The sequence below is a fragment of the Nannobrachium achirus genome (assembly GCF_963921795.1).
Source record: "Nannobrachium achirus genome assembly, chromosome: 10".
NCBI classification, from domain to species: Eukaryota; Metazoa; Chordata; class Actinopteri; order Myctophiformes; family Myctophidae; genus Nannobrachium; species Nannobrachium achirus.
Genome location: NC_137819.1, coordinates 49,696,697 through 49,724,569, shown reverse-complemented (window position 1 = coordinate 49,724,569; position 27,873 = coordinate 49,696,697). Strand labels below are relative to the sequence as shown.

At 44.0% G+C, this 27,873-nt stretch overlaps 1 protein-coding gene across 1 annotated transcript in view; it reads left to right on the top strand.

The window, feature by feature from the left end:
- The window catches only part of nhsl3 (NHS like 3), a 54,034-nt gene that overhangs the window by 24,813 nt on the left and 1,348 nt on the right, over positions 1–27,873 (top strand). Inside the window, exons 3-9 of the mRNA XM_080734905.1 lie at positions 20,515–20,673; positions 21,278–21,321; positions 21,473–21,614; positions 22,212–22,319; positions 23,283–23,449; positions 23,591–23,755; positions 23,893–27,427. Coding sequence (XP_080591031.1) covers positions 20,515–20,673; positions 21,278–21,321; positions 21,473–21,614; positions 22,212–22,319; positions 23,283–23,449; positions 23,591–23,755; positions 23,893–27,427 — 4,320 coding nt within the window. The remainder of the gene's footprint in view (positions 1–20,514; positions 20,674–21,277; positions 21,322–21,472; positions 21,615–22,211; positions 22,320–23,282; positions 23,450–23,590; positions 23,756–23,892; positions 27,428–27,873) is intronic.

Sequence of the window (27,873 nt, the reverse complement as noted above, 5' to 3'; positions counted from 1 at the left end):
AAACAGTCTTCTAGATACGCATAAAGATGAAAAAATACACACACACACACACACACACACACACACACACACACACACACACACACACACACACACACACATACTCACTCTTACAATGGTCTTTTTTAGACCATTTGTTCTCAACGTGGGGTCCAGGGACCCCCAGGGGTCCTTGAGGGAGTTCTAGAGGGTCCCCAGCTAAGTGATAGTTAGGAATAGAAATACCATTAAATGCGGGTCCGTAGCCTAATGCATGTCAAACTAGGGGTCCTTGAAATTAAAATGGTTGAGAATCACTGCTAGCGTCATAAAAATCTTCTCTAATATCTTTTCAAATGGGGGTTTGTGGCCCTACTAAGTGTCAATTTTAGGGGCCTTGACATGAAAAAGTTTGAGAACCACTGTTCTGTATGTAGTAGAGTGTCCACTCCACTCCCTAATAGGAAATGTGTGATGCTCAGGCCAGGGCTAAACGGGTTCCGCCGTTAATGTAGATGAAACTGAAATCCAATCTAAGATTAAAACATTAATCGAGTTGGGCATAACACTGAAGTGGTATCTAATTTCAATATCGAGACCTTGCATTTGCCGTAAATGCCGAAATAAATCATCGCCGTCACTCTCATTTTGCTATAACATTCATAGTCAGGAGACCACACAGTCACCTAGTGTAATCTCCAGGCTGTTTTGACACCATGGTGATTGGTGAACCCTAACGACATTTGTTATTCCATATTAGCGGCATCATGGGATTCAGGGAGGCTAAAAGGTCACGCTGGCTCGCTGGCTACTCATGCCAGCAGGGACGTGCTGGCCATTGGGAAAAGCGGGACAACTCCCGAACGGCCGGTTCATTCCTGGCCGGTCCAGGCCGGCCATTAGGAAAAATAAATAAAATAAAATGTCGGCCTTCGTTCCATTTTGGGGTCTGGGCGGCCAACAAAGTAAATTGTCACTGTCGGGCAGAAACCTTGTATCTCCAAGTTTCAAATTTGTAATTTTTTTCGCAAAGCAAAGCCCTGCTTCATCATACAGGGCCGTCGCACAAAAGTAGTGAAAACAGCAGATCTACAAGCACACAACGCCTCGCGGTGCGAGGCGTTGTGTGCTTGTAGATCGGCTGTTTTCACTAGTTTAAATCATTTGTAAAATGATAAATACAAAAAAACGGTTTTGGACGTACAAGGTTTCCACCCGACAACGACGAAATATAACTCATGTAATTGGCCCACTGGCTTTTCACTTTGTCACAAATCTTTGAGTAGCAGCAGCGCTATAGAGAGAGATCTCTCTCTATAGCGTGCAATGAGGGCCTCTCCAACTATTTTTCCCGGGCTGAATCAGGGGCCCAGCACGTCCCTGCATGCCAGGCAGATGGTTGGTAGCAGGGCCGGCACCATCCTCACTCTTTGTATGCCCCAGCTGTTGGCAGCATGTTGCTTGTTGCTGTCTTTTCACTCAGATTTACTCCCTTTTGAAACGGGTCGAGTCAAAAGGGAGCTGTCTTGTTTACCAAGTGGGAGCTTAGTTCGTTGGCCGCGCATAACAGGGTTTCGCCGAAGGAGAGTGGCAGAATGATATACTGATACCAGTGGTGTATAGTAGCTAAGTACATGTTTCGGGATTTTTTTCTATACTTTTACTTCTACTCCACTACATCTCAGAGGCAAATCTTGTACTTTTGCTCCACTACAATTATTTCAAAACTTTAAAAAACTTTTGTAGAATTGAATTATTATTACAAAGCATAAATGAACCACTTAAGCTCTGTATACATTTCGGACATTTGAAAATAGCAGTTCTACAAGCTCACTCAAGCTTGTAGATCTGCAATTTTCAAAAGCTTTTTATACATTTCAAACATTTGAAAACTTGTGAAATGATTCTGCATAATGAGTACTTTTGCTTAAGTAAAATGTTTGAGTACTTTTTCCACCACTGACTGATAACTAACATTGTAGGCCTGGTGTCAGTGAGCAGTGTGCACCGAATTTGAACTTTCTGTGACGTGCATGTGACTCTTTCAGTCACATGCACGCACACACACACACACACACACACACACACACACACACACACACACACACACACACACACACACACACACACACACACACTGATGATGGACTAACTGATGATGGACTAACTTCATTTGTACATATGTGTAATCTTTATTTAACCAGGAGGAGAGTCACGCTGAGGTTCGAGACCTGGCCAAGATGAGGCCAGAGCAGTATGAAAGCAACAGCACAAGGGACAAGACACTAACAGAAATGTGCAACAAGTACATAACCAGAGAAAATAAAATACAGAAATAAAACATCTAACCTAAAATGTAAACTATATACAATATGCATTTAAGAAATTGAGCAGGACATAGACAGCGTTTCCATTATCCACCTCTTAAAATCTGGTTTGTGTGTGAGCGTGCGTGTGTGCGTGTTTGCTGGTTATCATACAGACATTATCTATTCAAACCTAATAGTGTGATTCTGACACATGCTCAGAGTTACAGCTGTGAATCTGCCTCCTTGTTCCTCGTTTCTCACAGCCCAACATTCAAGACATTAGTACTGTACTGTGATTCTCAACATTTTAGCGTTGGCTGTGATGCGCTGTGAGGTTGGATATCTAATATTCTTGTGTTAGAACTATTTAGAAGGCATTTGTAGACCCCCCCCCCCCCCCCCCCCCTTCCATTGCCTATGTTTTGGGGCGTGGAGAGTGATACTCTTAGTCTTAACTGAATCGCATGAGATTAATCCATAGCCTCTGAGAGGGTGCACACGTACAGAGAGGAACAAAGGAGTGATTGTTGTGATCTGACATGTCACCGTCTTGAAATTGAAAAGTTGGCAAGGGCTGAGCTCTTAGAATTGTTGACATTTTGGTTTATCTGAAGGTCAAATGAAGACATTTTATCTCTCTGGTGATCCCAACCAGACAGTGACATTTTGATCATGCGCCATCCAGAACCTAAGGAGAATGCACTTGGCTGACCTCAGAATAAATTGTCTTAAAATTACATTTTTTTAATCAACTTCCTCTTTGTCTCCCAATTTAGTCATTCTGTCAATTTCCCAAGACCCCCTTGTATTGTAATCCCTTGATGTTGATGAACCCCGCTGGTGGCCTCATGGAGGATGCAGGCAAGCACGTCTCCTCTGGTACACGTAAATGCCGCCAGCCACTTCACCCGGAAGTGAGGAGTTTAACCAGGAAGTTATACCAATATATATATATGCAGTGGAACTCGATATTCTTCCAATCCGTAGGAGTCGCTAGTGCAGCAACAGACATCACTCTACTTGAATGGCTTCATTCCTGAGAACAAGGTGTTACTAGGAGCACCTGGCCAAGCCGGAAGTCTCCGAGGTGGTGGGCAGGAACTTTATCCCATGCCACCCGAGCGCTATTATTGTATCCGTAGGCGATACAAGGGATAGGAGTGCTTGTTTTCGGTGATGGCGACGGAGGCGCAGCGTCTCAGGCGACCTTGACCCACGTGACACAACGGCGAGCGAGCGGCAGCGAGCGAGTCGCGTGTCGAGCGTTGTGAAGGTTGCATGAGCCGAACCATGGATGTCCTACGGACACCATTATTGCCACCCGAGCACCCCAATCCCCCCATCTGTATCTTAGTGGGAGTCCCTGGTTTTATACTGTAGCTACAAGCCAGGCCTGATGCATGTTAGTCTTTACCAGTTGGATCGACCAAGATAGATAACAAAGTCTCACTCATAGTATGTGTATTGAATGAATGAATGTGGGAGCTAGAAGTTACTGTTGTGTAAATTTGTTCTTATAGAGCTCTAATCCCATGACCACAGCATACCCTCATGGCACTTCCCCTGACCTTGCACATTCAGGAGTCTCTCTCTATAAGAGCTAATTGGCTAAATTGTAACTGTAAATCATTATCTATTCGATCAGTCATCTGTAAGTTGTCTGTCAACTCTAATCTCACATGGCCATCCAAGAAAAAGCCATGAACTCACGAAAGCCATGAACTTGGAACCACTATTGGTGGGCCGGGTCATACAGCATTACAGAGATAAATATTGTTCCTTAGGCTTTGCACAGCAGAAAATAGCGGATCTGCAAGTTGACAACGTGTCACAGTGCGACCCATTGTGAGCTTGTAGATCTGCTGTTTTCGGCGTGCAAGCAACACGGCACGCCACCAAGCAAAAATCGGGTGTTAGATAAACAATCTTTAACTGTCTTGTCTCTTGTATAGTTGTGTCCAGTTCAGACTGGGAGACTAACCCTGACAGGACAGACTTGGGAGGGAATGTCTACACACCCACAGACAAAGAGGGGAGTTGCATGGGATTCAGACCTGAGGGCGACAGACCGGCCTGTCGGGTCCTGCCCTGAGATGGCTCACTGCTTACAGTAGTCTGTTTATACCTTCCTGAAGACTGAGAGGCCTGTCATTACCTCATCAATCATAATAAATGAGTCGCTTCTCCATCAGAGACGTGGATGAGCTTAAAATAGAACATGCTCATTTGGCATATTTTAGGGTTCTACGCTGCTAAATCCTGAGTGTTAATTGAACTCTGAGAGGGTACAAATGGACCCGTAAAAAGGCCTAAATGTATAGTTTTACTCTCTCCGAGTTAAATTAACTATCAGGGTTTTGCAGTGTACTGTACGTCCCACTTCCTGTTCTGTTGGGCATGTCTGTGCATAATGCCTATGTACAGTACATGTTTTACAACTACTTGATCTGTTTTCTCTCTCATTCTCTTTTTATTTATTTCTCTCTTTACCCCTCTCTCTCTCTCTCTCTTTCTCCCTCCCTCTGTCTCTGTCTGTCTCTCTTTCTAAGACTGCTGGAGGCTGGTTTGGTCCCCCCCTATACTTTTCAAGGGTCACCCAAGGGACTCCTTGACTCACTCCCACACACACCAGCTAGCAATGAATAGATTTATTGGCTTGTTTTGAGGCTGCATGTGAATGCAGCAGCACACTGGATCAACCATGTCTGTGTTATGTCTCTGCTCCTCCTCTATTATTCCTTTGCAGAGTTTTCACTATGACAGCCTCCTAAGCTGGAAGGACAGCTTTCCCACCCAGAAAACCAACTCCTCTTATCCAAAAGAGAGAGGATGCGAGAGAAACCGAGAGTGAGAGAGAGAGATTAAGACATAGATCCTTACACATCACATAAACCAAAGTCATTTTTTTTTTTACTTATCCCATTAAAACTGGGAAAGCATTAGTGTGATTTTAGCATTGACTATGCCGTGCCATGCTGCGAGCTTGTACAGTACATCTGCTATATATATATTTTTTTTTTACATTTAACAATCTTCTGCTTTATAAGACATTTGTAGAATCGGCCTCATGTAGAGCGCATTTTGAGGTAGAGCAGCTGTCTTGAAATCGCAAGGTTCCCGGTTCAATCCCTGGCTTCTCTTGGCTGTCAAAGTGTCCATGACGACGCTGAAACCCTAACTGCTCCCGATGAGAAGGTTGGTGTCTTGCCTGGTTGCCTCCACCATCAGTGTGTGAATGTGTATAGAACACGTATAGTAGTCGGGGATCCACATGCCCAAAAGCTCAAGGAATAGGGTTGAACCTGTGATGTTCTGCCGCACTTTTTATTTCTTTATCATCTATTAGTTTGGTCATTAAGGTACACAGAATGAGAGGCCTGCTCTGCTGGAAACATCGCGAAAAAAAGTTATGACCATTTGTATATTCACTGTCCCATTGACTCCACTACACAGGAAAGGAAATATATTATAAAAAAGAAAAAACCTGCTTTAAGTAGTATGTGAGGGGTCAAACTGTAGAGTTTTCATGATTCTGAATCCATTGCAAGCATTTGTTTTGCACAAAAAACATTCCTTGGGCTAGAAAACAAACCAACAAAGGGTGAAAAGTGATGAGTCATCACTTTTCACACTTTTGTTGGTTCATTTTCTAGCCCAAGGAATGTTTATTTATTTATAATATATTTCCTTTCCTGTGTAGTGGAGTCAATGGGACAGTGAATATACAGATGACCATAACTTTCTTTTCGCGATGTTTCCGGCAGAGCAGGCCTCTGATTCTGTGGACCTTAATGACCAAACTAATAGATAAAACAGAAATAAAAAGTGCGGCAGAACATCACAGGTCCTCTCCCATTTTGAGGGACTGGATCCCCGGCTATAGTGGTGTCACGCTGTTGCAGTGTGTGTGAATGAATGGGTGTACTTCGTAGCGCGCATTTGAGTGGTCAGAAAGACTAGGAAAAAGTACTAATATCCATTTAGTGTTATCACTTTAGATCAGGTTTGCCAACTTTCCTGGCTGAGAGAAAGAGGCCCTGCAAAATCTGGAGTGTTAATCTAACTATGAGAAAAGAAATGTAGTTAAGGGTCAATTTTTACACTCTCATGTTAAATTAACACGCTGATCTCTCTGTCGGGGAAGCATAAGCCCCTTAAATAATGGCTCCGTGAAAGACAGACAGTCGGTTAAATATGTACCGGTATGTATTACTGTTCATGGCAAAAAATAAAAATTTCGCAACCGAATTACATTGTCACATCACGCCTGATAGAAGCCTACAGTCATAGGCGGACTTTATGGGGGTGCAGGGGGTGCACTGCACCCCCCAGGCATTTCTGAGCATTTAGGAAAAAAAAGTTAGTCTCTAGCCCATTCCTGTCAAGAGTTATGATTTTTTAAAGAATTAACCAACTAATAGTCACTGGTTTCTCCCCATCACACAGAGTCCAGCTGGCAACAATAAGTTGATTGATTGGAATGTTAAGTGATCAGAGCCTCTCTCTCTCTGAAGATAGCATTGCTAAGAATGGGGGTTGTTAGACTATGAATATACTGTCCTGAACATACCTGCAATATCCGAACTGTACACAAAGATTATGTGTTAGGCTTGAAAAATAATTAAAAAGGGGTTTAAAATGTAAAAATATCTATTTTTTAAGTTATTATTCACTGATATTCCCTTATTGTTCATTACTTAAAATAAATTAAATTACAACTAGAAGCAGTGCTCTTCCGAGCACAGGTCTCCACCAGGCCACACAAATCGGCCTGTTATCGCGCCACCATGAGGCTGATTTAAAAAATGTGGGGCAGAGGTTCTGAATTAGCATCCAGGGAGTGTGTGTGCTCAGTTTGGCAGCGATCGGGCCAACGGCGCCGGAGATTAGCTGGTAACAACCAGGCCACACAAATCGGCCTGTTATAGCGCCACCATGAGGCTGATTTGAAAAATGTGGGGCAGAGGTTCTAGATTGGCATCCAGGGAGTGTGTGTGCTCAGTTTGGCAGCGATCGGGCCAACGGTGACTGAGATTAGCTGCTCACAAACTGCGAGGACGCACGGACGCACGCACGCACGCACGGACGCACGGACGGACGGACGGACGGACGGACGGAGGGGAAAACATACTCTCCCTCAGCCTTTGGCTGGTGGAGACAATAATTATTGTCCTCCATCAAACAAAATGTTTTGTAGCCATTTAGAAATTATAGCTGAAATTATCAAATGGTTTATTCTTATTGGCATTTCTTGTAAGCTGCAACTGTGTTACCAATAATGAAAGTAGCTATTTACTTAATGAACACACTTGGTAAAATGACACTGCTCTAACCACACATAATTGTACGTTTTATTTGGTACACTAGTGGTCTGGTGGACACAATGAATAACAGTAGTTGGACAGTGTGATAAGTTAGTGTTGAGGGGTTGACAAGGCATGTTGCTGCTCAAGCCTGCCCCCCCTAGGGCAAATGGCAAAGTCCGCCTATGCCTACAGTTGTACTAGAGTCGTGCAGGAAAACTAACGTTTAGCCCTGTTGAGTGAGTGATTTCCTAAATTCACCACTTCAACCGTTTTCACCTTCTGCTGCTTGTGTTCATTTTCTATCTAACCCTAGATCTCTTTTTCTTGTTCAACATTCCTTATTCACTCTCTCTTTCTCTGTCTTTATATCTCTCTCCCCCTCTCTCTCTCTCTAGATGTGGGTAATAAAACTGCCAGAACACTGCAACATAGTTAAAATGTGACCAATAGTAGACGCGCGCGCGCACACACACACACACACACACACACACACACACACACACACACACACACACACACACACACACACACACACACACACACACACACACTGTACACAGGACCCATTATTTAGCTCATTGCTTTCCCTTCATTTGTATTCTATGGGTGCTGGTGATTGTGAGTTACGAGCTCACCTGTTTAACAGTGAGTGGTATAGTATTAACCAGAGAGAGTATCTGCACGTTGGGGGAGGGAACGGAAAGATTCATTGCTGGTCAAGTGCATTTGCACATACCATTGAACCCATTATTTAACAGCAGTGACTTATATTTTTACATACATAGATTATTAACTATACAATAAAGTCTTATCCCTACAAGGGAAGGGGCTTCGTCATTTGACTTCATTCTGTTGAGTTGCTCCTGGATGTGGCTATCGATACAGGCGAGTGAGCATTTTCTACATCCATGTCGCTGATCAGACATTATTGTAACAATTGAAAACTGTTTATGTGTAGTAGTTGTGGGGCTGTGACAATGATGTCATGAATGCAAAACAACCGCAACAAGTTTGTGAAACCAGTACTTCATTAAGCCATCCCACCATCACGGTTGGCTGGCCATGATTGTATGCTCAACACAGTTAGCAACGTATTATTAACCGTTCTATCATGTAATGCAGGGGTCTTCAACGTTTTCAGGCCAAGGATCCCTTAGTTGAGTGAGAGATGGTTCAAGTGGTTAATATAAAAAAGGAGAAAAAAACTTTCTATCACTCAAAGATTTGGAGGACCCCCTGTAGTAACTCTGGGGACCCCCTAGGGGTCCTGTACTCCCTGTTGAAAGGCCTGTAAAGGCCTTTATATTAGATGTGATGCTGACCTTCCAGTTCCCTGGCGACTTCCTGCTCCACCCCATCCTTCATGGACCGGTCCAGTAGAATATTTAATGATAGTGTACCATATGGTATTACCCTGGACCCTGCTCACGTTGAAATATGAAGCTGAGTGAAATATGAGTGCAGCAGTCATCGTTGAGCTCAATGCTCAATACAAAACCACACAAATAATGTAAAACAGGGCACGACGCAGAGGTGAGGACAGTGTAAGACTGGGTGAATAAGGAGGACGGAGAGAATACAGGTCCACCGCAAGGACATTAATCACCAACGTACAGCAACCTTCAACTCCCATGAACCACCTGCATTTCTGATTTCTTCGGGCTGCATATCAATGAGAGAGAGAGAGATCGGGGCGATTAGGAGTGACTTGAGGAGGACAGAGAGGCCAGAAACAAAGAGAGAGAGAGAGAGAGCTTTAATTGATACAAACCAATATGAGCTTATCTAATTATCTGGAAACGGCAATAACAAAGACCTAAAGCTAATGGATGACTAGTAAGTCATAAGTCTGTGTGGAAAACAAGCCTCTTTTGTTTTATTTTCACACAGCCATGCTGTGGTTATGGAGCAGTGACAAAAGACCAAGGTCAAACACTGCTTCCACTTGGCAACGCGATGAATGTCACCACTTTAGAGATGGTATCCTTGGCTTTACGGGAACGCACAACACTCACCTGCTCCGATCCATGTCCCACCCAGTGCTCTGACAAACGTGTGCACCTGTACGTCAGATGGCACAGATTCAGGGAAGTGTCTGCTGTTTCTCCCTCAGGGCTTGGCATGAAACAGGACTTATTGTCTTTTAAAGAAATCGATCTAATGAAGCTAGTCAGCCATGACTCAGATGTTATGTATTAGGTGCAACACTGGTTACATTGTGATGTGTTATCCTATGCTTGAGCTTGAGTTTACATGTGATTTTTTCTTTTTTTTTTATTGTTTACAAAATCTTGGAGTTTCAGACTTCCTATCTCTCTTTCTGTTTTACTTTGTCTTTGTTTCTCTTTCTCTCTCTGTCTCTCTCTCTTTCTGCATCCCAGACTGGGTGAGGTCAGTGTGTGTAAGACAATCCGGGGACGTGAGGGCACTTATTGATCAGTCCCTCTGCAGAAGTCGCCTGGTGCTCTGTCTCTCTCTGTCTCTCTCTCTGTCTGTCTCTCTCTCTGTCTGTCTGTCTCTCTCTCTCTCTCTCTCTCTCTCTCTCTCTCTCTCTGCATTGGAGCTTAGGTAAAGGTGTCTTGACATCGGCTTCCTAAAATAATAAATCATCAATAAATTCCACCTTCCTCCAGTTCTGACCCTGCTCTCGTCACTGTGTCTATCTCCCTCTACCTCTTTTTCCTATTTTTCTCTCGCTCCTTGTCCTTCCTTGATATCGATCTGTATCATAATGCATGCAAGTCCCTTTGTTTTGAACTCACAGCATTCATGTGTATTGAAACAAACGCATGCAAGCACACACACACTGGAGCAGTCCTCATGGCCAACCAGGCGTTACGTGGAAACTCTGTAACTTGCCATGGCCCAGTGCTCTCCATTCTTACCTGATACTGATGTTGAGGTTATGGGAAGGGCAGGAGAACAACTCTCACTTTTTAGCCTCTGTCTCTCTCTCTCCCCTGTCTCTCTCTCGCCTCCCTTCTCTGTGCAGTGAAATTAGAGGGTGACTTCAGGACATGAGATGAGCTAATCTGCGCCATGCGCTTGCATTTTCAAATGTTCCACTAAGTAAGTGTGTGTGTGTGTGTGTGTGTGTGTGTGTGTGTGTGTGTGTGTGTGTGTGTGTGTGTGTGTGTGTGTGTGTGTGTGTGTGTGTGTGTGTGTGTGTTAATGTCAGGGTGTGGGCTCTGGTCAGTCCAATGGGAGTCATACTGAAACTCCAGCTGTGTCCTGCAATTCTACCATTAGCCAATGGATCATGGATCAACAGCACAATCAAATAACTCCCTGGTTCTGCAGTCTCATATACAGTATGCATTTACAATCTAACCCGAGTAAGAGATGATATTGCAGCACTCTCTAGTGGAGTAAGAAGGTACATGGGTGGTTCACATTGTGAGATCACATTGACTACACAGAATTAGAGTGTTCTTTCCTGTTGAGTTGACAGAGATACATTTCATGTTTCTTTGTTCCGTGCTTCAAAACATGGAGGAGATGAGAGCCACGTGGAGTTTTGTGATTGTGTGACCTTACGTTTTGGTTCAAAAACAAACGTAAGAAAAGCAGTAGTAGTGTGTTAGTAAGAGATAATGTCATGTCACATCAGTGAACTTGTAATGTAGGTTTGCCTGTAACTACCAATTATTTTCTTAGGAATTTTTCTATCGATTACTTTTTTGATTACCGTATTTTCCGGACTATAAGGCGCACTTAAAAGCCGTTCATTTTCTCAAAAACCTACAGTGCGCCTTATAGTCCAGTGCGCCTTATATATGGATAATTCATTGACATTGACATTCCCTTTAGCACAGCTCCATCTGTTGGATGCATAACGCAACGGTAGCGTCTATTATGTGCGCCTTATAGTCAGGTGCGCCTTATATATGAAAACAGTTTGAAAATAGACCATTCATTGACAGTGCACCTTATAGTCAGGTGCGCCTTATAGTCTATAAAATACTGTAATCAAATAATGAAGAAGCAAATTTTAACACATAAAAGTATTTAACTTTTTTTTATGATATCAGCAAAGTGATTAACCACTAGCATTTTTACTTTTTGCCAATATAATAGACAAGTCCAAAACAGAGATTGATTATTAATAGATTTGATTAAATTATTGATTATTTTTATAATCTATTATAAATTGATTACTTTGATTAACTGTTGTAGCCCCATGTCAAATCAGTGACAATTAGGTGGAAGTTGTTTTGACCTTTGACACGTTAACAAGCATTTTTTATTGCCTCCCTGAATTCTGAAAGCGTTCTATTATTTATTAGGCAGGTTTGACCTGCCCCTGTGGGCCACATAGGATTTATGGCATCTCTCTAAAACGACTCCAAAGAGTCCAAAACGACTCTAAATTGGTTTAGGAAGTTGCAACACTTAAGTTTGGGATTTCGGTGTGGAACAATTACACAGGCCACAGAATGTGAGTGGCTTTCTACATTGCTACTGGTGAAATGTGAACAGGTGACATTATAGAAATTCACTTTAGCATTAAATTAGCATATTCTGCATCTCAATGGTATGTGTTGAGTTATTTTGCCTGAGCAGAAGTATTGAGTGTGTTGATTCGAAGGCATGTAAGGGGCTCTATCAGCCCTCTGCCGTCTCCCTCATGGCCAGATGGTACCTCTTTAGTCCTGCTAATGAATATTGATATGAGGGGTCTTGCTTAACAGCAGGGGGGCTATAGAAGCTGGGCCAGAGATCCCTTTGGTAGCAGAGAAAGGTCTGTGCTGCTGGGGCACTTCATATGGCCTTAGTGTGTGTAAAGGGATTTGCTCAGGAGAAAGTGAGCATTTGGTCACTTCATTGAAAAACAGAGCTGGTTTATTATCCACTTAATATAATAACATAGGCCTACATCCCAAACATGTATATTGCTTCTCATATTGTTTGAGAGTTAATGAGTTAAATATTTCCTCCTCAGATGACACCTGTTACATGTAGTATAAAATAAATAAGGGCTTGAGAGTTCTTGAATGCCAATGTACTAAAAATGTGGGAAACAGATTATGTTGACAGAGAAAACGGGTCCCAGAATGAAGTAGCCCAAGGTAAAGAGAGGGAGACAGGTTAAAACAATGGCAGTGCTAACTGACTGGCATGGCTCCCAGGTCTAAAGCTGCTCTCCCCAAGCCTGATCCACCCCACTCACCTGGAGACTGACCCCTTGCCAGTGCCCTACGCTGGGCAGTCTGACCAAAGACAGTGGGGTGGGAGTAGCAGCTTTTCTTCCCTACCTTTACCCTGCAATACCCCAGCTTAACCTCCCACCTGCACATTGCTCGCCCAGCTAGGCTCTTTAGGCACTGCCAGAGCCCCGGGGTGAGGCAGCATGAGTGGGGATGGTGGGGGTTTGGATGAAGGTAATTGTTTTAAAACCGCATCGCTCCAGCTGGTCCCAGTTATATGAGGCAGCTGTGCCCCCGTCCCCTGTTGTGGTGTATACAAAATCAAAATAAACAGCCTTTTCAGGGGGAAAATCATGGTTATGATTCAATTATCCTCAAACATTGCACTGTTTGTTTGTTTTGTATGAAAACTATGTTTGTGCATGTGGTTTGCCAGGAAACATAACTAGGCACACGATAGCACTCAAATATATCACCAGAGAGATCACAGTAAGCTGAGTGAACTCGGACTACTTTGCTATTTATATTATAAGTTATAACTCCAAGAAGACCACTGTGTTTTTAAACCAAGGGAGAAAAAGAGATGACAGGACTAACAGCGATGGTCAAGAAAGAGGGAGCAACGGAGAGAGCATCAGTGAAAGTATAATACGATTCTGTCTTTGTTTTTAGCTGGTCAGCAGGACCAGCTCTTTAAACAGATTACATTGTCCTGAGACATTCAGGGGACCTAGGGGACCTATTTGCCGATTGGCTGTCCATGTCACATGGTCACCGAGCTCATGATCCATTGGCCAGGCCCTCCAGATCTGTACTGCTGTAATGACATATTTTGTCCAGCAGGGAGCACCATTCCTTCACACTGAGGCGGTGCCTGTGGCCAGCCTGCTTGTGATAAATGAAACAGAAGAAAAGAGAGGTCTATACTTGAGTAAAAGTACAAAAGTATTGGCATCAAAGTACAAAATGTTTGTATGATTGCTTGTAGATCGGCTATCATTCTTTGATTTTCACAAGTCATTGTTGACATCATCATCCATTTAAGCTTTATAATTAGCTTCATACTAACATTAACATTATTTTTCTTCTTTCAATTCTAAACGTAGAGATTAGGTTATGAAAGGAAGGTGATTAGGTGATGAAAACTAGCAAAACTATAGCAGCCATTCACTTTAATCAACGCGATGCATCCAATGTAATTGTGATGAGGATGTCAAACAAACGTTAATCACGTCGTATTTAATTATACTTCATCTGTTACAGATGATTGTCCAAATAAACCGTACGTTATTTAAACTGTGAGCCATTTATAGACAATATGCAGTGTTGCCCTGGGCATCGTTGTAGGCTGTAGTAGGTGATGTGTCACACCATCTGCATACCATCTGCATTAACATATGAACTGAACGAGTATGCAAGTTGTCAATGATTTAACTCTATGACCATGATATGGGCTTTGGTGTGAAGTCATGAAAATATCGTACCCTACACAATTTACAAAAGCAACACAAAGTACATTCATTGATGAGCTGCTTCTTCCTGTCATCTGATCAGTGTCCACACAGTAGATTAATTCGAGTTGCATTTTAATATCAAATGAAACAGAGCAAAAACGATGTGCTGAATGAACCAATGCGAGTCTTTGAGAATTACAGTTAGTATCTTCACAAATAATGAGCACATTTCTAGAGACACGGTAACACATTCATTGTACTAAATGACAAGAAAGCATATATTTAGAACGATATGTAGCAGTGAAATACCACAAGATTTTGGAAAATGCCTACAATCAATACACTTATTTGAACACCTTGGTTACATTAAGTTCTGCATAATGCGTACTTTCTGCTTTTGGTACATTTCAATACAAATACTTTTTATACTTGTACTCAAGTAAATTTTGAATACAAGTCTTCCACTTGTATGATACTTAAGTAAAGAATGCGAGTACTTTTCCCACTACTGCCTAATAAGCATGCTAGTTTTAGTAAAATCAGACATCACAGATAGATTTATAGAGTAATAGGCTATATGGCAACTGTAAACTTAGCAGGAGTCCTCCAGGCTATGGGGGAAAGTAGCTGTTGGAAAAAGTACTCAAATGTTTTACACTTGTTTTTTTTAAAGTATCTTAAAAGTATCAATACTGCACTGTAGATGTACTCAGTTATAAGTAAAAGTCACACACACACACACACACACACACACACACACACACACACACACACACACATACACGGGGGGGGGGGGGAGTGACAAAATTCATAGATCTAGAACACAGACTTCATAGATATAGAACACAGAATATGTACAGTACAGTACAGTGAGGTACAGTATACAGTACAGTAAAGTACAGTAAGGTAATACGCAGTTATTACTGTTTGAGCACGCCCGAGTTTTTTCAAAACTTTTTTTTTCCAAAAAACATTTTTTTCCCAAACTTTTTTTTTTTCAAAAAACATTTTTTTTTTTTTTCAAAAAACATTTTTTTTTTCATCTGACCAGCTTATATATTGACTGTGTCAATTCTTGTTAATTTTAGAACACCAACATCCATGGATGGGTCACTGTTACCCCTGGGACAGTGAGTGAGTCAGAGTGATGCTGACGTCCAGGGGTGTCGCACCAAATTCTGGGCCCCGGGTACAAGGATTCACTGTGGGGCCCCTGTGCTTTAACTATTGAAAAATAGCAGATATAAAAGCACACAGCGCGGCACCGAGTGCCGCGCTGCGAGCTTGTAGATCTGCTATTTTTGAAAAGTCATGAAAATCTTTGAATATTTCAAATCCTTCTAAGGTTTTTTGAAAAATCTATGTTTCGATGGCAGTGGTTCAGTGTGAAGGACCCCCAAAATAGTATGTATTTGGCCACGGACCCCCATCTCAAAATATTTAGTTCCAGGGACCCCCCATAAGCAAGCATAACATTTGAGTTACAAATGTTCGCTTAAAAAATACATTATATTCAAAGTTTTGCACACATTCTCACGACTTTTCAAAAATAGCAGATCTACAAGCTCGCAGCGCGGCAAGCTTGTATATCTGCTATTTTTCAATAGCTAAAGTATAAAATAATTAAGGCCCCTCCACCACCTTGGGCCCTAGTAACTCAGTCCCACTTTCCTACCCCTTGTGACGCCCCTGCTGACGTCTGTCAGAGTAGAGGGATGGGGATGTGGGAAACGATGCAGAGGAGGACATGCTGACATTTTAAATCAGTTAGGGGGGACGGGTGTGAAAAAGACAGAAAGGTTTGAAACGTCTTATCTGCTGTTTGTCGCAAATAAAAGCATGGACTAGCATTCCAAAGTGAGTTGCGATTCCCCGCTTTGTTTTCAGGATTTTAAGAATGACACTCTACACTAGTATGTCAGTCAACCCATCCATCCCTCTGCTGTGGTCCTAAGCAACACATCTTGAAAGATAAAAAAGATTTATCTCCAAAGTATACTGACTGGATTGCCAAGAAAAACATTGTGCGTGCGTGCGTGCGTGCGTGCGCGCGCGTGTGTGCTTTGAAGCCCCCAGAAACAAGAATTGACACATTGTCAATACATAAGCTGGTCACATTTGGGTTAAAAAGGCGGGGACGTTTAACAATGTTACCATAATGCTTTGAATGAGCGTGACAAAGTGAACATATAACTGACTGACTATATTGTGGGATGAAATCTGCAGTAGACGGCTGTGAATTGCTGTAAGTGATGTCATTGTGAGAAAGGACAAATAAGACTTGGACTTGGACTATATGTAGTACAATATCCCAAATCACAGACGATAATTATCCAGTCTAATATCATGATATGGATACAAAAATAATATGAATTAAAAAAGAATTAGGCTATAGATTATAGGTCTACTACTGTAATCTATAACATTTTTAAACATTGCTGTTATAGCTGTGTCATTGTAATAAAGCTGCATGATTATGGCAAAACTTATATTATCAAACAAAATCTTATTTTAATATTTTTTAATAAAAGCTAAAATAAATAAATAAGGTTTCCCTATTCAAACACATAGCAGTACGTGCATGTCTGCATTTCATTGTTTAAGGTGAGAAATGTACCTTATGTCATTAGTCTGATGCCTTCAAGTATATGCAAAGCAAAAAAATACCCCATGTTACTGCTTCAAGTTGTTTTGATTCGTTTTAACCTCTCTACAGAGACTTACAATGTTACACTTCTCTCTATTGATCAGTGCACTTTAAAACGTTCGGACGAGGCTTAACGAGTTGTAATAGGCTACACCTGGAAAGACAAAAAAAGAAAAGACGTCAATTCTTAATCCAGCGGTACGGGTGGATTAATGATCACAAAGGCTGTGTTTGGAATTGGAAGCTGTGTAGGCCTACTGTTTAAATAAGGACTTATTTATTTGGGAACATGTCGAGGATGTCCTGCAGGCTGCAGGTAAGAGGAAAGCAGAGAGAGTTGTCTGTTGGCGAAAAAAGAACTTTTGGGAACTTGCTTGCTGCTGCTGCTGTGCGTGTGTGCCTGTGTGTGTGTGCATGCGTGCGTGCGACTGTGTGTGCCTATCAGATGCGCATCAGATAATTCAGATATGCGCAACATTAATAGGCTATATACCATTAAAACCAAAGTAATGAGCCTGTTTTGAAAATGTAGCAGAGTAAAAGTACTGATACTTGTGTTCAAATGTAACGGATAAAAGTAAAAAGTACTCAGACAAATAACTACTCAGTAAAGTACAAAGTACTGAAAAAAGTACTCTGTTACAGTAACAAAGTATTTGTACTTCGTTACTTCCCATCTACATCTACAGTGCAGTATTGATACTTTTACGATACTTTTACTTAAGTAAAACATTTGAGTACTTTTTCCAACAGCTAATTTTCCCCATAGCCTGGAGGAGCGGTAACTGCTCCTTTTATATATACTCTATGTAACTGCTATTGGCCCAGTTCTTTCCCCCCATTGTCTAGAAGGGCACTCGTGGGGTACTGTCCTGCGATTGGCCCTTAGCTCTACCATGTGACATGAATAGCCTATCCAGAAGAGGTAATCAATGGTCGTCAAAGAAAATGAGCTGATTACCGAAGCTGGTGGCCCAGCTTAAAAAAGACCAAACTTTGACAGCCGTTCAGGACTTTGTGTGTTTGTGGGGGGGTGTCCTTATCTGACAATAGAAGGGGAGTTCCGATAGAGGAGAGAAAAAAGAGAGGGGGGTGGACACCAGGAGACAAGGGGATAAAGCAGCTGGGATGCTTGGCTGGAAGCAGATATTATTGTGCACAAGCTTTCCTCCAGTCTGCACTCAGTCACTTTGCAGAAGCTTTGGACTAAACTAAAGGACTATTTCACTCCATGAGTACCTTTATCTTGGACAAGAGAGATTGATGACAGACTGATTACGAATCGACATCATCTAGCTTTTTAGGGTATTTTCCTACATATAATTAGTGTGTGTCTGCCATGGTTCTGGAGTAGGAAATGGTGGCTTACCTGAGGAAGAGCATCCACACTCTGCTCTCAGTCTTCAAGAGGAAGGGTGAGTGACAGTCAGAGTGAGTGACTCACATGGATGTTGTTGAAACTTGAAAGTATTAGAGGTAGGCTAGTGGTATGTTCTATATAGCAGCTGCCTGATTCTTGTATAGGTGTGGATTTCAGTTCCTGATTTGAGTTGTGTTTAATGGATGATAGAAAATGTTCTATAAGTCATTAATTGTGATACATGTAAATAGTGGTTGCTTATAGGGGGTTGTTTGAACTTCTATATGCACAGTGATTTGACAAAGTTGGAATCAATCAAAGATGTGTTTTTTTTTAGCAATGACTGCCTTCATCTTTCTCTGACACACACATACACTCACAGCGGGTGCTGTCTTAATGTCAAGCAGAGATTGGGAAGTCCTCTCTAATGAGATGAGGGGGCCGCATTAACGTTTCAGAGAGTAATCCTGTCTCCGTAGCCTAAACTCCAAAACCGTTAAACCTATTAGAGAAAGGGTGCGTGTGTTGGGGGTCTTTGGGATTGAGTGCTAACTTCCAGTCCCTCCCTGTTCCAATTACAAGTGGTCGTTACGAAACTGCCGTTTACGTGTGAGTGATACATGATACTGTGCTGGGACCATGTTTCCATGAAAACCTGTCCTCTCGCCTGTCTCTACAATGTCTCCCGTTGGTTTACGTAAGACGCAGAGATTTCCCACAGCCACACACAGCAGGAGGCTTTGTGTCTGTGAACATGACTGGCTACACACTCTCAACTGTGTGTACAGTATATGGGGAAGGGGGGCTTTTACTTCACGCACACGCATACACACATGCACAGTATTACCTAACCAGGTGAGACTGAGAGCCAAGTGTTGACGGTGACAAAGGAGGGAAAGAGGACACCTTGACGGACACAGACCCTTACAGTACTTGGCCAATGAAACAGGAGGAGACACAGAGGACTTAACGGACACTCTACATAAGTGTTTATCCGCGGGCCGTGACCTCTTACGGAGAGCCGTTACAGTAGACCTTATCTGTGGAGATCTGTACTCCTAACACAGAAGGGGCCTGTCTAGGATATATAAGAATGGTGCAGAAATTAATTCAGCCTTGAGTGTCTAATTTAAATCTGAGAGTGTGAAAAATGGAGATGCAAGATTTTACTTTTCCACATACTCTCTCTCCTTAACTGTCTCCTTGTTTAAAATTCAGCTAACCCTTGGAAAGAAAAGCCTTCTTTATATCCAGGTCAGTGTTGCTACTAAATGAGATGAGAATTAATAAGACTACTGATTCAGGAAAATGGGACAATACTATATATATGGGCATAAAAGGGATTCTGTTAGGGATCTCCATATATGGGCATAAAATGGATTGTATCCCAGATGATGATCTGTTAAGAGAACCACACTAACAGAATACATATTGCCAAGGCAGATGGCAAGGTCGCTTTCCACCCTTAGGCGTCTTACTGGCATGATATTATATAATATTTCTGCTTCACTCTTTATTTCTGCTTCATTGATTTCCTATTGCCATGGAGCTAAACCTATTTTGAAGCGAGGGTTCTCATCCCGCATTCCCGCTGGATTACTTAATCCCCCAGCGACTGCCTAGGAAGAGGAATATGTCTGAGGATTAGCCCATAGCCCTGGTTCACCCGTTTTAGCCAGGTTAGGATGTCTGTCCATCAGCCTGCCATGGCTGCAGGGATTGGAAGTGCGTGACACATCGATGGTGCATCAATGCACACACTTGCAGCACATGTGTGCACCTGTCAGCATGGAGTGTGGGGATGAAGGCTCCTAGGTGGATACAGCAGCAGTGATAACACAATAGGCTCTACGCACAGCAGCCATATTGGAACAAAATTGGACCCCTTCCTTACTTCCTTCACAGGTGTTACCAATGATTCTAATGAAGGCACTGTTCCGTGTACAGTAGTGTAGCGCAGTGGTTCTCAAACGTTTTGATTTCACGGACCACCATAACTCACAAATAGAACCAAATGGACCCATACGGGTCCATTTGGTTCCATTTGTACACTCTCAGAGTTACAGACCCATAAAGGGCCATTTGGAACCCCCTCAAGGACACTTTGAAACGCACTGGTGTAGTACAGTGTTTCCAGTGAGCCAACATGCACAATATCAGCACCGTGACTCTGTTTGACCTGAGTGGACCAGAGCCTTAATCAGTATAAAAAAAAAGATATACAGTAGCCTCGTCAAAACGGAGTATGGCATTCAAACCTTCTGCTAAATTGTCCTAACCCCATTTATTTGTCTTCTTTTTCCTGTGTGCAGCGGGACCCAAAGGTCATGATGAGCAGAAGAGGCTGGCAGTCCACTACACCACCTCTCAGCACTACCAGGAGAATGTGTTCATCGAGGGCAGCAGACCACAGTACCTGGAAGACCTGCACACTGAGGCCCAGGAGGGCCTGAAGATACAGCAGCTACAAGGTGACGCACGCACGCATGCACGCACACACCAACTGTACATGCTGATGGAGGGAGGGAGGGATGGATGGATGGATGGATGGATGGATAGATAGATAGGTAAGTATACCAGTAAGACTCCCTAATTGGGAGATAAGCGACCACCAGGTCGCATACACAAACTTTAGAAGGCAATGGTAGCTAATCAGGAGGGAATATGGGAAATGGGACAGATCCATGTTGATGACACGAGTCTAGACATACTGTGTACCGCTTTGCGTGACTTAGGGCGAAATCTGTAGGAGCAATGTCCAAAAATTTGTTTTGCAAGAATCGGCCTCATGGTGGCGCTAGAAGACGGCCATGTGAGAAATGAGGGGTGGTGGTTGTGGTTTGGCAGCCAAGGAGTGTGTGTGCAAAGTTTGGCATGGATAGGGGCAATGGTGGCAGAGATATGAGTAGGGCAAAAGTGTGATGTGACGTGATGTGACAGACAGACAGACAGACAGACGGTGCGGTGGAGGTTTTGATAGATAAGCAGATAAGAAGATGGACGGACGGACAATATTTACAATTTAAGCAGAGGCACAGTGGTTAATTTAGTTTCTCTTATTTTTGCCTCACACAGAGCACAAGAATGGTGTCAACTTTCCAGATGACACAAGCATTGCTGTAAGTACAATAACGCTTGACGAGTGACCTCTCAGTTTTACACTAAACCAACAACACGCAAAACACTGACTAATTAAATACTGATGTGTACTGTGTGTGTGTGCGTGTGCGTGTGCCTGTGCGTGTGTGTTCTTTCGTGTGTCCCCTGCAGTCTGCAGACACTCTCCAGCCCGAGCAGGCCGGCTCCAGAGACAGAGGTGACTCTCCGACCGGAACCACCGACGGGAATTCCGTTACCACAGCAACCTCCACCATGTCAGCGGTGTCTGCCAGGCCTGTGCTCACCCGCCAAGGTGAGGTGCAGCTGTGTGCACAGAGACAGCTGAAAAAGGAAGCGTTCACGTCCCGTTCGCCCTATGGTAATAGGGTGCTAATCGTAGGCCGCATCGCATGCAACGGTTTTGATCTTTTTTATGAGACAGAGGCACGTATCTGGCATGCACGTCTCACTCCCAGCAGCGTGGGTCCTTTGTGGTTATATGATGTGGGAATCAAAGCCAGAGCAACTGAATAATAAATATGCACACACGCTCATGCGTGGGCCCAAACACACACACACAGCTGTAGCTTATTTTACATACTGGAATGTCTCGGACTTAGCATCCAAAACCAACACTGCCACTGCCTGGCATCATGTCACAGCTGGGGGTAAGGCATGCCGTGTGTGTATGCGTGCGTGCGTGTGTGTGTGTGTGTGTGTGTGTGTGTGTGTGTGTTAACGCAATAAACGGCTATTCCACATTTCCAGCATCCCCTTTGAATTCTCTGAGAAATACCAGTTGCCCGCAACGTCACATATTTTGTAATTTACTCCCATTAACGTCAACGTCTTCAGTCTTTCTCCCTCCTCTGAATATAATAAATGCATTGTTGTTTCATTTCTTTCCCAGCTTCCACATTCAAGCCTCTGAATCCAGTGAAGACGATAGATAAGAGTAAGAAGAGGAGTAGAAGGACCACCATCATGGGGATACCCCAGCAGGTCCAGAAAGAGCTCGGTACGTCCACCAAACCAACCCTAGCACAGGATAGGAAGTGTCTAAACATGTTATTATAGAGCAGGGGTCTTCAACGTTCTTCAACATACTGCATAAAATTGTGTTGCAGATTTTCATCGACTATTTTGACAGCACTGTCATCAGTCTAAGTTGGATTGTCGTGTTAATGTGTTTTTCTCTTTTTCAGACATTTAGCCACTTAAACGGTTCATTGTTTACTTGGTAAATTTGACCTTTCACTCTGTACTTGCCTTGGTCTTCTCTATTTTTCTTTCACCTCTACAGCAAACCTATTTGCCAAAAATAGTCGATCTACAAGCTCTCAAAGCCTCGCAGCGCTAGGCGTTGAGAGCTTGTAGATCTGCTATTTTTGGCCGAGGTTCTCCTCAGAATAGGGATGTGAGGGTTCAAGTTGTTCATTTAAAAGAATGGAAACATGGATAACGGTTAAATAAAATACTTTTAAATGTAAAGTATGCAAAGTAATGTAGACATACTTTTCCATGATGCCTGCCCAGTACAAGTCAGTTGTTTTCTAGCCAGGTAAACCATCCTGGTCATGAATTCACATTATCATACATCTTCTGCAGACGACACATGATAATGTGAATTCAAGTGACCAAGATGGTTTATCCGGCTACTTGTGTTCTACTTCTCTTTTGGGTTCAAGTTTCTGCACCACCACAAAAGAGCACCTTTTGAAAAAAGTAAAAAGTCGTTTTACTGTGTAAAAAATGTTTTTACTCGTACACATTTTGGAAAATCATTGTTACGTCTATGGAACCAAATGATCAAATTCACCAGCAGTATCCTTTACACATGGATTCATTCTGACACATTCCATTACAGCACTGACCTCAAAATTGCAACATCCTGAGATTTAATCCAGTTCAGGGACCTGTGTTTCATTACAGACATGCCTTCAAAATAATCATTCAACAAAGGCCTTCATTCTCCTTCCAGCTCTGCAGAGGAACTCCACATTCCAGCAGCTTGCTCCTACACAGCTTCCCAATGGCACTGGACAGAACAGTGATAGCCAATCAGGGCTTGTAATCATCCCGACTGTTGATGGAGAGTCTCCGTTAGCCAATCAGGAGGGGGCGAGAGTTCACCTCACAGACCTCGAGGTGAGGTTCTCAAAGAATGAATGAAATTGTGCTGCAGATAAGTATTCATAAACTGAACAACTGTATTATTAAGCTATTTAATAAGTAAACTATTTTCAGTGTGTACTATTATGCATGCCATTTTTCTTGTACCCTGAGCAGACATCCAGAGAGGAGCAGCTGCTAAGGCACCATCTACATGCAGTGTACCATGACGATTACCAGGGACGGTCCGCCGCCTCCAACCAGAGGCCCAAGTCTTTAGCTGTGCCTGGCATGACCACCTCCTCTTCCCCAACTCTGTTTGGCTACCTCCAGGAGCCACAGGTCAGAAAAGGATTGTGGACTGACAGTGGTTCTGCTTTTGCTATTTGCGTTGTCTTTTATAACAGTCTGACAAGTGTATAAATTATAAACGTGAATATTACACTTTATTGATAATGATTTGTTGACTTCTGTTCTAGGGTCCAGTGATGTCCATCTCCCCTCAGGCCACCTACTTGTCTAAGATCATCCCCAACGCTGTCCTGCCAGCCTCTGTTGACGTCATCCAGATTGACCGAAGCAGCCGCACCCGCGGAAGCAACGGCAACCACGGCGGCAGTGTCCGCACTGTGAGCAAAAGCAGCCTAGCGTCGGTGGGCTCCTCAGGCAGCTCTGCATCCTCGAGGAGATCAGAGGGAGATGGCTCCCATGCCGAGCCTTCCCTCAGCTCCGCGACGATGCCCACAAAGGCTCCAGGCTCTAACTGGAGTCCATCGCTCTCTTCCGAGAGAACCGTCACGTCCAACACCTCCGTCTCCTCCTCTAATCAGAGAACAGACGTCGGTAGCCCGCAGGCAGTGGACCTCGCTGGGCAGGGAAGCCAGCCAAAGCAGCCTGCCGGGCAACAGGATCATATACGCTCCAGGAGCCCTAGTGTTATGAGTGCAAATTCCAGTAAGGCCCCTGGCTCTGATTCAGGGTCAGTCACTGCTGGGGATGTGAGCAATAGCGGGCAGGAGAGTGTTAGAAACAGTCAGTCCTTCACCCGCAGTCTGTCAGTTATGAAGACCAAGTTGCCCCCAGCACCTCCACGGAGAACCAACTCTCTGCATCATAATAAGATAAGGACGGACTCCAGCAGTCTGGTGGTTGTTAAAGATCTCAGTGACTCTGTATCTGGAGAGGAGAAAGCAGCCACAAATCGTAGTTTAGCGAAGGATGAGGCTAGCGTGGTTGCTGAGGATATCAGTAAGACCCCTGCGTGTTTGGCCTCCTGCGGCCCACTCGTCCCCAGACAGATCACCTCTGGTGGGACCGGGGGTCCGGAGCTTCACCCAGAATCCAGTTGTCCTTCTCCACAGAAAACCCCATCAGAGGAAGGGAAATTTGACAGGACCCTGTCCCCCTCCAGTGGCTACTCCAGTCAGAGTGGCACGCCAACCCTCCCTCCCAAAGGGATCTCCCCCACCTCCCCAGACAAACAGAAGAAGAAACCCGTGAAACCGGAGAGATCTGGTTCCCGAGCCTCGTCCTCGGCAGTGTCTGCATCATCCTCCCTTACCTCGTTGTCATCTTCTACTTCTGAACCTGTCAACCCAGAGGTCCTGGCCAATAACCCTAGTCCACCTCAGCAACATTCTGTTTCTGAGATTGAAAAGACCCTGTCAGTAAATTCTGCTTACTCACCTGCAACCACAGCTGTCAGAGAGCTGTTCAACATTCCACCGCCTCCCAAGGTCAAAGCACCCTGCCCTCCCCCACCGGAAACCTGGGCTCACAGCAAACGTACCTTTGAGCTTCTCTGTGGACCTTGTCCGAGGCAGACCCAGCTACAGAAACCACTGCAGTTGGAGGACAGTGCAGTTCAAAAGACAGTAGCTCAGACTGGAGCTGGCAGAGATCCACAGGTTTTGGATGAAAATCAAACATCCTTACAAGAAACCACATTGCCATTGCCAGAAAACAAAGAAAGTGTGCTTCAAGACAACCCTGAGAAAGTGTTAACAACCGTTACAGAAGGTGTCGCACTGGAGGTGGAGAGTATGATAGGTCCAGGTGCAGAGCAAGACAGTCTGTCTGTCGTGGAGAAGACGGAAGCAAGTATGGAAGTTCAAACTCAGGAGCAGCTGACTCAAAGGCCTTCGGACAAGGACGCAGAGAGTGGACAGCCAAAGTCAAAGAAAGAGCCCCCTCCAGTTATGAAAAAACCTGTGTCTGTAAGCCTTAGGGAGGAATCGGTGTCAGGGACATCAGTAGGGGAACAGCAGCACACAAAGTTTGACAACATCACAATAGAGGTGCATTCACCTGCTGAGAATGACACATCTTCAACACAGGAAGAGGTTAAGGGGTCAGCTGATCAGAGTGAGCTTGAGATGAACGGGAGTGAGGTCACATCAGAAGAACCACCCACAGCCGATACAGCCATGCACACGCTTTCCATAGATAGTCCCAAAGTTAAGAAGGTCTCACCTCCACCTTCACCTTCCCCTCCTCCCGCCTACCAACCCACACCTCCTCCCACCAGAAAGACACCTCCCTCATCTGTATCCACTCCTCCACCAGAGGAATTAGAAGGGGTACGAGAGGAGGAGACTCACATCATGGAGTCTTCCTGGCCACCTCCACCGCCTCCTTTAGAAGGGGACTCCGTGTTTGATGGCGTGGACGAGTTGGACTTCCCTCCACCACCTCCTCCCCTGGCAGACGGTCTGCCAGATGTTGTGGACAGCTGCATTGCTGAGACGGATGTTCCATACAGGCCCCCAGTGGCTCCAGAGGAAGCTGGCGTGACATTGGAAAATAACAAAGATGCTGGGAAATCTGTAAATGCAGAAAGCACAGATTTGCCCTCCATTGTGGCTCAGACTGTTGTGGAAGATATAACAGAAGATGCTGTTACACAAGGTTCATACGGACCAGTAATGACAGACTCTTCGCTGTCAGATGATGTTTCGCCTGCACCGTCGGAGACCCCACCTTCACCGACTACAGCACCACTATCACATTCTCCTCTAGCTCCACCCACCAGTGTCCCCCCACCGCCCCCACTGCACACTGAATATCAAATGCCCCCCGAGCCCCCTGTCAGTGCCTCACATCCACATCCGGTCAGTGTTGCTCTAACACATACTCTACCTGCAGAGAGCCATACCTGTAGTAGCATCAGTTTCAGGAGGCAGCCCAGTCTCGCAAACCGAGAAAGCAGGAGTAAAGAGCTCCTGTCGCGACACAAAACTACACCACACAATACTCCCAAGGAAGATGCAAATATACCCCTTGTCACCCCTTCCTTGCTCCAGATGGTTCGTCTCAGGTCAGTCATGGCCGAGGATCAGGTGAATGCTCCATCAGAGGAGAACAAGTCGACTGAAGGAGCACCCCCAACTCAAGAGAACTGTCCAGTATCCACGCCGGGATCACAAGGCACTCCGCAGAAGCCCATCCGCAAGTCTCTGTCGCAAAAATCCGCATCTCCAGCGGCGAAAACATCTGTGACGCTGAACGCCCCTTCCATGCGCTTACAGGAGGCCATCCGTATGAAAACTGCAGCTATGTCTTCAAGAGACGGCCTCCCATCACGAATGGGCCTGAGACCTTCCATCAGCAGCAGTGGCTGTGAATCAGGGTTTCCTTATCCCAAGTACCCTGAAGGGGGCGATTTGTACAAGTCCCCTGCCTCTACCGCCAGCTTTATCTTCTCCAGGAGCACAAAGAAGGTTGTCATAGAAACAGCTGCTGCTTCCTCCCCTGAAGCTCAGGCATGTCTCAAGCAAAGTTTGGCCGCTGAACTCATGCAGGTTTCGGACCAATCAAAGGCCTCCCATGCATCCAGTGATGGGGTGAAATCTGATAAAGTGCCACCACCTGTAGCTAAGAAACCACTCCATGGAAGTAGCAGTCCTTCACACAAACCTCCTGTTTGTTATCCAAAGACAGAGCTGGGCATGGAGGTTAACGGGGCAGTAGGGACAGTACAACCTGTGACGACACCAAACGAGCTAGAGACAACAAGTAAGTAGGCCTACACACTTTGTAACAAGCTTCATGGTATATTTGTGTTATTGTGTGTATAAATGGGCACCACTTTATAGTTTGTGATGTAATAGTCTTGTCTTAATATATACACCAAAAATACATTCTGAATCAATGACTATTTCAAATTAATTAGCTAGCTATACTATTTATATACTATTATACAATATGTATATACAATTTCAAATATAGTGAAAATAGCAGTCTGCAACGCATCAGTAGTTTCATGTCAGTATAATGGTACTCATGACAGTATCATCTTAGTGTCATATAGGCCTACTTCGTTAGTATGTTAGACATACTAATGCCTATTGGCATGTCTCATGGACAGAATTACAGTTGATTCAGTGCAATATGATAGATCAATTGCACTCTTGTCACGAAAAAGGCAGAATGCAAATACCAGCATTACGGTGATTCTGAGC